At 32.9% G+C, this 14377-nt stretch overlaps 1 protein-coding gene across 7 annotated transcripts in view; it reads left to right on the top strand.

Moving 5' to 3' along the window:
• Nucleotides 1-14377, top strand: part of LOC143247042 (ubiquitin-conjugating enzyme E2 Q1-like) — an 87030-nt gene that overhangs the window by 21670 nt on the left and 50983 nt on the right. For all 7 annotated transcript variants that reach the window (XM_076494364.1, XM_076494358.1, XM_076494357.1 and 4 more), the window contains exon 3: nt 2147-2248. In XM_076494364.1, coding sequence (XP_076350479.1) covers nt 2147-2248 — 102 coding nt within the window. The remainder of the gene's footprint in view (nt 1-2146; nt 2249-14377) is intronic.

Consider the following 14377-nt stretch of genomic DNA (forward strand, 5'->3'; position numbering starts at 1 on the left):
AATGTTGCACTAATTAACATGCTTAATTGTGATTTTTGCATTGCCAAATGGCTTTCTTCTGATAATTGGAAGTTGATTATTTCTTTCATCGAGGCCAGTTGAGTCACTTCTCTCCCACCTCTGACTCTAATGTCTAATGCTGCACAATAATTGCAGGGTTGTTGGTTACTGTCACGGTTAAGACCATAAGTATCATTGTTTATAGTGAGATGGAGACGTATATTTGTATCTGTGATGGTCCTTCAGATTGCTCTAAGGCTGCATTTTGGGGTGATCCTCAGTTCTTTGGAGTTACTTTAGATTCATGTGTGCCTGCTATTTCATCTATTGGATTTCCAGCCCCCCTTTTTGTCTGTGGAAAGTTTAGAGATCTACAGTGCCTGGAGTTCAGGGTTCAATTCCCAAAGGCAGATGTGGCACTTAGCCCACAGTTGCTGTGCTCTTCTTAAACAATTTCCTTTACCATGATTTTTAACAGACATATGAGAAATGGAGACCATTTTGGGATAAACTGCTTTTGTTTTTCTTCTGTTAATTTTTAGTATATTTGATGTTTCGGGCCTTTTTCTGGTTGATTTTGAGCTTCCAACTTATTAAATGGCTGAAAGGTCTGGGAGCAAATTTTTTTTGTTTTTTCCATATATGGGTATTGTGGTTCATGCTTAACAAATGTCTTGCTTCAGGAATGGGGTACCAATACTAACCTTTAAGAATTCAGAGAATGCACAGCCAACAAAGATTCCTTGCACTATTTTTTTTTCCCCCTTCTTTCTCTCTAACAGGTGAGATATTGTGGTCTGAGCCTCTTAAGGAGTAAAGCATCAGGCTTCACTCTACCATTCCATGGTGGTATCTTATATTTATTATAAAGAAGGCATGTGGTCTAGGGCTACTTTATTTCCAAATTTTGTATGTTCTTTCTTGGGACCAATTTTATCACCCCCTCTAGCTTGCAATTTTCCTGTGATGGCAGGTTCATTGCCTCAGTCCAGAAAGTTATCCCAACAGAATAGATGTTGCATTGCAAGGTTCAGTTGGATTACTTTTTATTTTTCAACTCTTAATTAATGGGTTGGTCTCATTGGATCACCCATATACTGGTAATTGGGTTTTATGTACTTCATTTTTAGACAAGAGAGGATTACTACTTTCAATCTTCTCTTTATTTCATATTTTTCATAGGGTATGAAATATAATTTGTTTCAATTCATTGTCAGAATCTGTTGGTTATAACAGTTTGGTAGATTCTGTGGTACCTTCTGATATGTCTACTTATTTTTAGGCTCTCTGTGGCATCCATGATTGGATATGATGCATCTAACTATTCAAAGGCTCAAGCTTCCGGCATATGCATTATGATGTCTTTCACATGGCTTTGGGGTTTACTTTCTAAGGTTGTCATGTATGTGTCAGTTTCTGCTTAATTTACTTGAACTAAGGCATCTTGTTATTTTTTTTGTCATAACTAGTTTTACAAAAGTAAATGAAGTCTTGAATATAAAGTGTAACTTGAAAAATCCTAAATTTAATACAGTGTTCTGTAGCTCTATGGATCAGAATAATATGAGCATCAAGTGTTGTGTTTTGTAGCATAGAGAGTCATGTCCCTCCACCTTTCCCAGGTACTTGTAATTACATCAGTCACCTTCTCTATGTGTAGCCAAATTGTTGAGCTATCCTAGATCTTATTGTCTACATCAACCTTTTTTCCACACATATGTCCCAGTTGTTATCAAATGTTCTATCCCCCTTCTCTTTACATGACCACAACCAGTTTCTTGTCTTTTTTATACTGTTGTTATTAATGCTGTTTTTCTTTATGTATGCTGTTGAACTTATTTTCTGGTGTTTGTAGGAAACTTTAAGGATTCTATGCAAGAACCATATTTTGGTTCTATTAATTGATTTTTCCATTTGTTTATTTATTGTCGATGATTTGCAACCATACATCAAGATTGGTTCAATGTAGTAGTTAAGAACTTATTGCACACTTTTATTGATATGTACTTTCAATTCTATATCTTGTATATTTAAAAAAATTCTTTTCTGGCCATTATTTAGCTAGAAAACTATATAATGTATATGCTTTTGTTACCTTAGTTTCATATAGGATGGGGTTATATTATAGTATTGTTTTTCATTATAGATACTACCACAAGTCAGAATTCTGCTTCAAGAATTATGCAAGCTTCATAATTTGCCTGATCTACCTAATCTTGAAGCACTAGAAGGAAATTATATGTTTCAGGTAAGTTGTTTAAACAGAAACTGTAAACAGTCGTTACTCTCCTGTATTAGTAAACAAAATAATGTAACGTTAGGAAGTTGTTAGTTTATTACTTTCTTGTGTATTTCATATATATTTTTAAGAACTGTTTTCAAATTTATTATATTAAAATGATTCAAGTTAGAAATCAGAAAAGTTTTTCCAAGAAATTAAGTTTATATATACATGATTATGAATTTTATTACAAAAGTACGAGATACTAAGCAAACTGTTAAAGAACCACAAAAAACAAACAAACTTGAGTGATGGAAATGATAAAATTGAAGAATATAACAAATAAAAATTTTGTTTTTAAACAGAAGCTGCAAATAATTTTATTTAAAAAATTTTTTATCACTTTTTGAACAAAAAGTTAGTTTTATCTGACAAACCAAAAAACAAAAGGCTTGTTTGCTAGTCTGGAATTCAAAGATAGTTCTAAGAATTTTTTGGGTAGTTTTAACAATATTTTTTTCCTCTTACATAAAAACAGCTTTAAAATATTTTTCATAGTAATCAGACATCAAATATCACTTACATAGATCTTTTGATTATTTAAATGTTGAATTAAAAAAACACAGACACTAAAGCACTATATGTAGTAGTTCTTTATATGTATTATGTTATGGTGAATTTAATGACTACATTGCTTTAATAAAATGTATAAAATGCCAACAGTACAAGATGTAAAGAAATATTAAAGTATGAAACAAAATGTATGCTTAGGGGAGGGGACAAATTGCTCAGGGCTTCACAAGTAAGAGGACTCTGAACATTTTACACCTGTAGAGATACAGAGATAATAGCTTTGAAAACATATACTTTGAAATGTTATCCTATTTTTTTCCATTCTTCAGCTTTTCTTGATCAAAAATATATATTTATCAAAAACTTATCTTACTTTAAAAATTAACAGTGTAGTACAGTTTTGTATATGAGAAAAAACCAGCAGAGTCCTATAGTAATATTATTATCCCTTTTTCAGTGGACTCAGTGTAGTGTACACAAGTTCATCCACACATTTGCATGTTAAATATTTGCACGATAACTTTGATACAGCATGTGTATCTTCACAAAATTTGGTAGACATTCAGTAAAGATTACATGTATTTTCTATACAAAAAAATCAGATTGTTTATGAAAATATCAAGTCTGTTATGTTGCTGGTCTGAGTGCAGAGTAATTAAAAAAACTATTCTTCATCCCAAAAAATCTCGAATATAATTTGTGTAATATCTAAAACCTCATAAATACACTCGATGTTTGTTTTGAGTAAGACTTCATATTTTATTTTTTATACCTTAACTATGAGAAGTCTGTCAGATGACCAACCTCATAACCATCATAAAAAAATTTGGAAATAAATATAAATTATGCTTTTTTCGGGGTACAACGACTACGTATTATAACATGAAAATAGAAATGTTTAGTCTAAGTAGCTTAAGTTTTGTAATGTTATATATTTATTGTTATTTTATTATACTGACCTTCCAGTCATGTCTAGCTAACATTACATAACTTGCAATGACATGGTGCACACATACTCATGTTACTATATTCAATAATATAAAACTGACCTTTAGTCTTTCCTGTTTTGGTTGTGTTTCAGTGAACTAGTATTTTGTAATATAGTCACATTTAAATTATTATACATTATATATGTATATAGATTATTACTATTTAGAAATAAACTTATTTTACTTAAAATTTAGAATAAATAAATAAGTAAAGCAAACAATTATCTCTTCTTGCTATGAACTATGAACTACTTGCTCAGACATTTTAAAATTTTGAACAGGGTGGATATCAAACCATTTTTTAGTTTTTATATATGTAGTTGAAGAAACTCATAAATAACTATACTGATTCCATAGAATTCCACTATATTTTAGAAAGTTTAGTAACTAAGTTTTATTTAGGTTTTAAAAAAATATGAAATTTTGAGGAAACCAAAGACACAAACTACTTTCTTGAAATCTTGCTTTGAAAGAACATGGTAGCCTTTTCACAAAATAAATGGTTGAGAAAACCACTAGAGACATTTTAAGCTGTCAATTGGTTGCTTTTTATCATATATTGAAATAAATCTATATAAAGGACCATTTCCAAAATAGAGTTGAATGTGGCCACTGAGTTTGATTCTGTATGTGAGTCATATCTCAGCAGAATAAAAAGATACGAGGTTCTTTATTTATATTCTAGTTTATTTTTATTGGTAATTTGAGTTTCTAATATGTACAAAACTGTAGGCTTAGTATTGTAATGTAACAAGCATCTTATTTAAAACGGTGCTGCAATTGACATGCCACGTGACTCACTAAATCTATATTTAGGTGCATTATTTTAATATTTACTTTTAAATGAACTCATATATCACAAAAGGATTAATGCAAATAATACTATCTCCACTTCAAAACATTTTATTCAAGTCTCCTGGATCATTTACATTGTCAAAATAGTCTTGAAGGTGAAAGTCATCCCTTGTCACATTTTTCATTATTTACACAACTGTTTCAGAGTGCAGATAGAAATGATAGACACTAAATATGTGTATAGTACTCTAGATATGCAGTTTTTTGTACCTTGTTTTTATTAATTAATTCCTGGCTTTCATGTACTCATGGTGAATTAGAATAAACTGTATGAAAGGGAAAATTAAAACCTGCGAGCAATAATTATTCTGTGGTGAATTACGTTGGCATAGGGGAAGAGAGAGACAAAATATAAATAAATTTACATATAACTTGTGATGATGAAAAAATAAAAATGCACCTGACCCTTTAATGGGAAATTCGAGTATCAACTGTTGCAAAATGTTTTAATTGGGTTATTTAATACAACATAATTTGAAAATGTGGAATAAAACATTACAAAAACTAATTTTATAGCAATATGTAATGCAGTTCGTGGTACACTGTAACATTTAGCTTTATTTCCTACATGGAACTATGTCAGTGAATAATCAGAAGTTTGTTTCAAACAAAGACTACTGTGACTATTTTAGTTTTTCAATTGACCCTTGAACTTTTTGTCAGAGGGGCCTCACTGACACAATTCTCTTTAATTACAATTACAATGCCTTTTAGTTCATAAAATAACAGAATGTAGAGCACACTGGTCAAATTTTGTCTTTTTTGTGTTTTGCTGTATAGGTAGTAGTGGACTGACCTAGATGTCCGTATGAATAGGAAATATAAAACTTGGAAGCACAAATTTGCTCTTAGTGCACTGTTTATCATATGCACTGTATGGGGAATTTTATATTCTCAAAACTATGTAATGCATCACTATTTGTGGTGAAATGTAATTTATTATTTTGAAATTTTAATATTGGAATGAATAGTATTTCCACTGCAGAAACATACTAGTATGATTATTGTATCTTTATACTTGGATTTTCTCTTAATTTAAACAAATGATCAAATCTTCTAATTATACTTCACTATATATGTCTACCTTGGCTAATGTTTAAACTCTTTTTCTCTCCCCACCCTCAGGTATCCTTATGTGTAACACAAAGCTTTAGTGTCTTACATGCAATATTGTATTAAACTACTTTTGGTTTACTTTACACAATTGGTATAGAATTACATCTTAGCTAATAATCCATGTTTTAATAATAATAATAAAGTTTTAAGTTCATAATTCTACAAAGAAATGTTTTAAAATACTTCTCTAGGCATCTTGTCTTCTCTATTTTTTTCACCATTCCTTAGTGAAAAATTAATTGTAAATTACTTATTATATAATTGTTATTGCTCAGACAAACCATAATTTTTATAGCCTTCAATTTTGTTTCGTTACAGAGCTACCAACAGAAAATCAGAACCTTCGTGTCACAGCCACCTCTTGCATCCTCTCTTTTAGAATATGTTAACAGTTCTCTCTTGTGTTTAACAGTATATTGCATATAACCAACAGACAATCATAATGCTGCATTCTGAAGAAATAATAGTAAATTTCACTTAGAGTACAAGCAGTGTTCCAGTGGGAAACTTAACGACTAATTTGAATGAATTTGTAATGGCTCTTGTTGCATAGTTAGAAAGCCCAAAAATTTGTGAGAAGAAGAGAAAGGTGTCTGTTTTTTGCATGTTATTAGTCTATGCATTATATAATACATACTACCCTTAGTTTTGAAAAAAAGTAGGCTTAAGTGTCCTTGACAATTATTAAATGGCAAGAAAAATGGCTAAGTACATTATTTATTGTTATTCATGCTATTTATTATTATAAAAGGAAAATGTAGAAATAGGAATATTTTTAGGTTAGTTAAGATTAGATTACAAAAAATAAATAATATAAAAATGTTTTGTGAGACAAACACAGGAGTAGCTGTAGGTAGTATAATTTAATAATATAACCCGAGATGTATATACTTCGAGTTATTTACAAATTTTAATGGCATAAATAAGCAGTTAGACACTGTTCAAAGGGCAATAAAACAATGAAATTTAATTATAAATAGATGCATATCCAATTAAAACATTTTTTTAAATGTAATTAATAGTTGAGTTTTTGTAATGGTGATAGGAAACTGTGCATTTGTCGTGATTGAGAAAAGTTATGGGAAAACTAATGAAATAAGTAAAATAATCATCCTAATAAGATGCATCAGTTGATTTAAAAAATTAATAACTGTATATTTGTAACACCATTGGGAAGAGTAATATTCACTGCTCCAAGGTTTACAAAATGGGTAGTGACTATGGACCTATAGTATCTAATTTAGGTATGTAAAAATATAAGACAGCTAATTTACATATACAAAATTTGCATTTTTAAGAAAAGAAGACGTGTTATAAAATATTTTAGAATTGTTAGATAAAAGTAATCGAGGTTAACCCTGTTGCAGTGGGTCAGGGCTCAAAGGCCATGTCATCGTTTTGTTTACGTGCACTTAAAATTTTATTGAACAACTATTTTATGAATTTATATCAGTAAGTATGGAATCAAATTGTAGATTATAATTCAAACTTTGATATTATGTATGAGTTTATTTTTTTAATTTAAAAGTAAATATTAAAATAACATTTAAGTATTGTCACTTGATATGTTGAATGCAGTACTGTTTAAAATTAGGTGTTTATGATTTCAAAATAATAAGTCTGTATTTTCATACAAATTAGGAACTGGAATTACTAATATTTACAAGCTAGAATGTAAAATCAAAACCTTGTATCTTTTTATTTTCCATAGATGTGGTCATTTACTGAATCAAACATGGTAACCCTGTTCATCTTTATATACTCTTAATACTGTATATGATATGTGGATAACTATTCAACAGCTTAGGATGTCTCCATAGTAGTTTTCTTAAAGCAGTTTTAATCTTTGATAAAGCTACTGTGTTCTTTCAATTCAAGTTTTCAAGGATGTAGTGTCTTCAGTGTGCTTGAAGTGTTTTTTTTTCAATTTAAATACATCTTAATTAATAAGCTGAATGAATTAGTGGAATTATGTGGTATTACTGTGGTTATTTATGATATTTTGATTATTCAACTGTATATATAAAACCTAAAACAATTTTTGTTCAATATTTTCTATATGCAAAATTTTAAAAGGCTTAACAACCAATGTTCAGCAACAACCAGGTACATAGGTCATCATAACAAGTGATTTAACTTTTTGCCTCACTTCTTGATTTATTGTTCTGTATTTTAAGAAAAATAATAATTTATTTCTATAGTAATAATCTGTATGCATGTATGTGTGTGTATATATGAATATATTATAATAATTAAAATGTGACTATATATTACAAAATACTAGTCCAGTAAAATGCAACCAAGACAGGGTAAACTAAAGGTTAGTTTTATATTATTGAATACAGTAACATGAGTGCATGTGCACCACATCAGTGCAAGCTATGTAGTGTTAGCTTGACATGACTGGAAGGTCAATATAATAAAAAATAATAAATATATATAGCATTATGAGACTAAAGCTACTTAGACTAAACATTTGTATTTTCATGTTATAATATGTAGTCATTGTAATGTGAAAAAAAGCATAACTTATGTTTATTTCCTAATTTTTTATGATGGTTACAAGATTGGATGAAGTGACAGACCCCACATAGTTAGAGTACAGAAAATAACAATATATAAAATCTTGTTGAAGGTATTTTAAATGTGTTTAGGAGGTTTTTAGGGATTAAATAAATTATACTTCAGATTTTTAGTATTACTTTGCACTTGAATGAGTAAAAGACTATTTTCACAAACAAATTTTTAGTAAAAAAATTGACCTTTCTATACAACATACATGTGGTCTTTAATAATAGTCCACTAAATTTTGTGAAGATGCACATGCTCTTTCAAATGTTATAGTGCAGATACTTAACGTGCAAACGTGTTGACGAACTTGTGTGTATGTTATACTGAGCTCGTTGTGATAGGTTTAAAAGAAAGGTATTTCATTTTATTTAGTTTGTTTATTTATGGAAGTCCTGGAAAAAAAGCTTCATCAGTTGTTTAGAAAAGTGAAGAAAAATTAAAATTATAGACTTTATTAATTTGAAAGAAAGTAATGTAGAAGACTTGTTTTTCACCTTTACAAATATTACAGGCATTCTTAAAGATTAGTATCTTCATTGTCATCATTGCTGTGTGGTTTTTATATGAGCCAGTTTGAATGTCAAGATTGAAGTAAGGTTAATGTAACAATAGAATTTGGTATAAACATTGTGATGACAACTCTGATATTTTCATTAAATTACTTAAATGACTAATCAAACATTATGCCAAAATCCTTTTCTTTCGTAACACTATTAAGGTCATTATTTCCATCAAAATTATATTAACATTTAACATTATGATAACCCACATGGATTTTTCTTGCATTTATTACAATGAAAGCCCATCTGCCATTTATTTCTCTAATTAAATAAATGATCTCAATGTTTTTGTAAATCAGCTTCATCCTCTTTTTAACTAGCAACATCCAAGACCTTAATATAATTTTAAGTAATTTATTGACTATTCCATCATCTGTGTCATTGATGTAAATCAAAAGAAGCAAAGATGCTACTACTGAGCCCTGAGGTACCTCATTTGTGACATTAATCCAGTTTGACTGCTTTCTTCCATCTAGCCACCTTTAACCTGTTGACTGCCAAGTATTTAAGCTGCTACAATACAACTCTAATGCTTCTTCATTTTGTAACTTTTTTTGTGATGCCATTTTGGATCGAAAGTGAAACAATTTGTAAGTAGGTCAAATGCATGTATGGTGCTGACATCTGGCATTGAAGTTAGGTATTATTGAGAATGAATTAACTCGTATTATCGATGGCACTGTATTATCGATCGGCTTGGACAAGTTATCTTGTCTACGGCACTGAACAGGTTAATCCAGTCTGCTAACTTATCTTTCACACCATAAGAGACAGTTAGTTTTACAAGCTTCTTGTGGCATCTTGACAAATAGCTTCTAAAAAGTCAGATACACCAAATCTACACTGTTAACCTTATCTATGTACACAATAACATTTTTAAAGCATGTCAAAAGACTTGCAAGGCAAAATTTTCCCTTAATCAAGTAATGTCTATCTAATAAAATTTTAAGCTTTGTTAAATTACTTTGTAAATTATCTTTTATCAGACTTTCCAAAACTTTTTCCCACAACTTATGTAAAAGTAATAGGCCTGTAATTGTTGGGACAACTTCTGTTACCTCCCTTGAAGATAGGAGTGGCAGTAGCTAATTTACATTCTGTTAATACATGTCCAACTTTCAAGTTATTGCAGAAAATTGTGGCAGATAGCTCACATATCCAATCCTTTATCTTCTTTAAAACCCTTAAAGGGAATATTATCTAGCAAAAGGACCTTGTTCTTTAAACTTCCCAATTCTAATTTAATAAGCTCAGAATTTGTGCATTTATTTTGTTCAACTTTTTCATCTCTCAGTTGTTCATGATGAGGAATACTGCTTAAATCTTCATTAGTAGAAACTGAAGAAGCAGCAGAATTTAATAATTTAGGCATTTCATAATCATCAGATACAAGCCTTCCTTTGTCATCCCTCAAGGGACTTGGATTCTTGTACATGGTGAGAAGGTTCTGTAATTTCAGTTTACCTCCTCTGGGATCTGAACATGTTTGCCACCTGTGGCAACCCATGAATGTAGATGGGCAGTCTTGGAGTGCCCTTCCCCAAAGGTCAGTTGGCTGGTCCACTTGGACCAGGGTCAACCAAGTACCAGTGTTGGACATTCTGAAACTGAAACCACACTATGTTAACTGTTGTGGTTCACACTCCTCTTACTCTAATTCTATGCCCTAAGTGGGTTGAGGGAAAAGAAGTGCTGATGCTTGAAGACTGAACAATATCTCTAACCAGAGGCTTGGACGTTATTGTCCTCCACTCCATCTCGGTCTTATGGTAATGCACTCCATTCCACCGCCACAGCGGAAGTGCAGAGAAATCTTTCTGTGCCTCTAGCAAAATCATTTACAAACCATCTGAAGAGTATTTTGCCCTCCAAGGTTAAAAGAGTTGATGAGTCTGCATCTACTTCCATCTCTGTCCCTGCCATTCCTTCTAGTGGCAGCTCAGATCCACTTTCTTTGGCTTCGGATTTGGGTGTTTTCTCGAGTTCATCTCCTTTTCCAGTCCCAAGATGCAAAGTGTTTATTCGTTTGCACCCTCAGTCACTGGAATCTTTGTCCACAGACAGAAATCTGCCTACTTAATTCAAGGCAAAATCCATGGAGGTCAAATAGACCTTTGTCCAAAAAAGGAAAAAAAATATGGTCGAAAACAGAAGGGTTTCCTGCACCATTCTCCTCCACTTAAATAAAAATGGCCACTTTGATATAGTGGAACTGTCTGGAGTTTTGTTGGAATCTAAGTACTTGCTGATTCTTATCAACCTGTGTGCCTCTCCTTACAGGAAACACTTCTGAAACCTGGTGATTCCATCACCTTTAGGCAGTTTCTTTACACAGAAATGACAGGTTGTGTGATGAACAAGTGCATGGAAGGTTGACACTGCTAGTCGATCAGTATATGCCCATTTTGTCTTTGCCACTCAATACAAACATGGAGGCCATAACCATCCATGTTTCCTTGGATCATACCATCTCTATTTGTTCTCTGCACCTGTCTCCTGAAGAGACTTATGATCAGTCAAAACTTGATGCCATCATTGAATGGTTACCATCTTCCTTTTCAATCATGTGGGATTTTAATTGATGTAAACTCCTCTGGGATTGTACTGATACTGCTGGGTGAGGGGTTGTTCCATAGAGTGTATGCTCTGTGATCACAACCTTTCTCCAGTACTGGTTCTTATTTTCATGCACTTTGTCAATCATTTACTTCTGCTGATCTCTCTTTTTGCTCCCCTTCACTTTTTTATTACTTTTCTTAGAGTGTTGACAGAAACCCACAGAACAGTGATTATTTTTCCTATAATAATCCTGTTCAGTGTATTCATAAAATCTTGACATTTTTTTTTTTTTCACAGCCCCTTGATGTGGATTCCTGTATGTGGTGAGAGGACCTCCCAGAGAAGGCTGCACTTTCAGTTTACCTCCTTTGGGATCTAAACATCTACATGCATGTTTTTTGTGCATGGTGACCCATGAAGGGGAGGAGAGGATCCTGGTGATTGAGGGGTCCAACTCCAACACCACTTTGGCCTTGAATTCCTGTAGATGGACTGTTTTAGGGTGGCAACCCCAAGATAAATCAGCTGGTCCATTTGGGCCAGGGTCAACTGAGTGCCAGCATAGGATGTTCTCAAAAGGTGCAGTGGACATTGTCTGATACTGGTGTTTCGGTATAGTGTTCACGAAATCCTGGCATTGCTGCAGTGACCTTATGCAGGGCTACGTGACGGATGGGGTCAGTGGGCACCAAAATATTTTTTTTTTTTTATGGATATCCCTCAAATAAACAATAAACAAGCATAACAGCATAGAAAAAACTGTACTACTGGCAAACGACCATGCATTGATGACTTTGTATGGTCAAACTCACAACTTGAATCTGTTCCACGATTTTTAATTATACATTCTCTAACTGAAAATCCCTTAGGGCAGATGTCTCCATTTTTTTATTCAGATGGGTTTAGAAGGGCTTGCTGGCTCTCCTAAATTGGTAAAGAAATTATGGTCTGGGGATATTTTAGTGGAAACATCTTCATCCAAACATTCCAAATTCCTCTTGAAATCAAAGGCCATTTGGGACATACCCACTGAGGTTACCTTATTCTACTTTGAATTCTTCCAGAGGAGTTATAGTTGAGATGGATTTAAAGAACATTCTTGAGTCAGAGATCATTGTAGGTTTCACCAGCCAAGGTGTTACAGCCGTCGTAAATTTTTACTTGTACCGGGATTATGGAGCCGACAAATGTTCTAATATTAACATTTACAACATCATGTTTTCCTATCACAGTCAGGGTAAGATATCTGAATTGTATGGTACAGCCTTATATTCCTAACCCTGTTAGATGTTTTCATTGTCAATGACTTGGTCATTCAAAAACATCTTGCCATGGTTCCTTAACATGTTCCCATTGTGCTGGTATAGACCATGATGCTTTTGAATACCAATTAGAACTGCATTTTATTAACTGTAATGGTCCACATCCTTCCTGTTTTACTTCTTACCTAAATGGATAGAAGAGAAAGAAGTACAATGTATAAAGACATTTCACAATATTACTTACCCAGAGGCTTGGAAATTAGTATTCCCAATTCCATCTCAGACTTATGCTGCTGTAATGTGTTCCACTACTACAGTAGGAGCCCAGACAGATCTTTCCATGCTTCCTACAGATTCCTTAACAGCACATCTTAATCTAGCATCCTCAAATCAACAAAGTTAATGAATCAGTACCTACTTCTATCTGTGTTCCTACCACATCTTCCAGTCATTGCCCAACTTTACCTTGTTCAAGTGTAGGTGTTTCCATGATGTCTTCCTCTCTTGACACCCCAAGAATTCAACAAACCATTCATTTACATCCTCAATCACTGGAACATATGTCTACAAACACCGACCAGCCTACTCGATCCAGAGCAGGATCAATAGAGTGATTGACCCACATCCAGTAAAGAAAAAAAAGATCAGGTATCCTTGCCATGCACTCCAAAATAAAATGGCCAAGTTAATCCAATGGAACTGTCGAGGTTTTCAATCAAATGTGAATGACATCAAGGATTTGGTTGACTTTTATCTAAATGTCTTTTTTTTACAGGAAACATTTTAAAACCTCCTAATACAGTCACAATTCGACAATACTCCTTCTACCAAAATGACAGGTCATGTGTACGACAAGGACATGGGGGAGTAGCACAGCTGGTTGATCAGCATGTGCCCACCTGGTCCTTGTTATTGAATATGCCCTTGGAGGCTGTAGCCATCCGTATCTCTTTGGGTCATACCATCACTGTTTGCTTTTTGTACCTTACCCCTGGAAAAATTATTCATCAAACCTTGATGCCCTCATTGAGCAACTGCCAATCCCCTTTTTAATTTTGGGGAATCTTAATGGGCATAATACTCTCTGGGGGTGGCTTTAGTATTGATGTGAGGGGTCATGCTATAGAGCATGTGCTTCTGAATTGCAACCTGTCTCTCTTCAATACTGGCTGTTACACTTATTTTCATGTACCCAGTCAGTCATTTACTGCTATAAATCTTTCTTTCTGCTCCTCTTTGCTTTTCTTGGGAGGTTGACATCAATCCATAGGGTAGTAATAATTTTCCTATCATGTTAAGAGAGATTGGTCATGGTCAGTGCCACCTGATCTGTGTGCCTCAGTGGACGTTGAACCAGGCCAACTGGCCCTCTTCACTGCTTTCTTGAAACTTGATCCTATCATCTTATGTAGATCATTGATAGATGATTGTGCAGCACCAGTTACTAACTGTATTGTCCAAGCATCTACTCAGTGCATCCCCAAAATCTCAACATCTTTCCAATGGCATCCATGGCCATGGTGGAATTCTGCTTTTTCTGTAATACAAAAATCTCAGAAATGTGCTTGGGATAAATTTCGTAAATATTCCATGCTTTCAAACCATATTGCATTTCAACAAGCCCGTGCACAGGCTCAGCAAGATAAACATCAAAACCAGAAGGAATCTTGA

Source organism: Tachypleus tridentatus, chromosome 3 (genome assembly GCF_004210375.1).
Source record: "Tachypleus tridentatus isolate NWPU-2018 chromosome 3, ASM421037v1, whole genome shotgun sequence".
Lineage (NCBI taxonomy): Eukaryota > Metazoa > Arthropoda > Merostomata > Xiphosura > Limulidae > Tachypleus > Tachypleus tridentatus.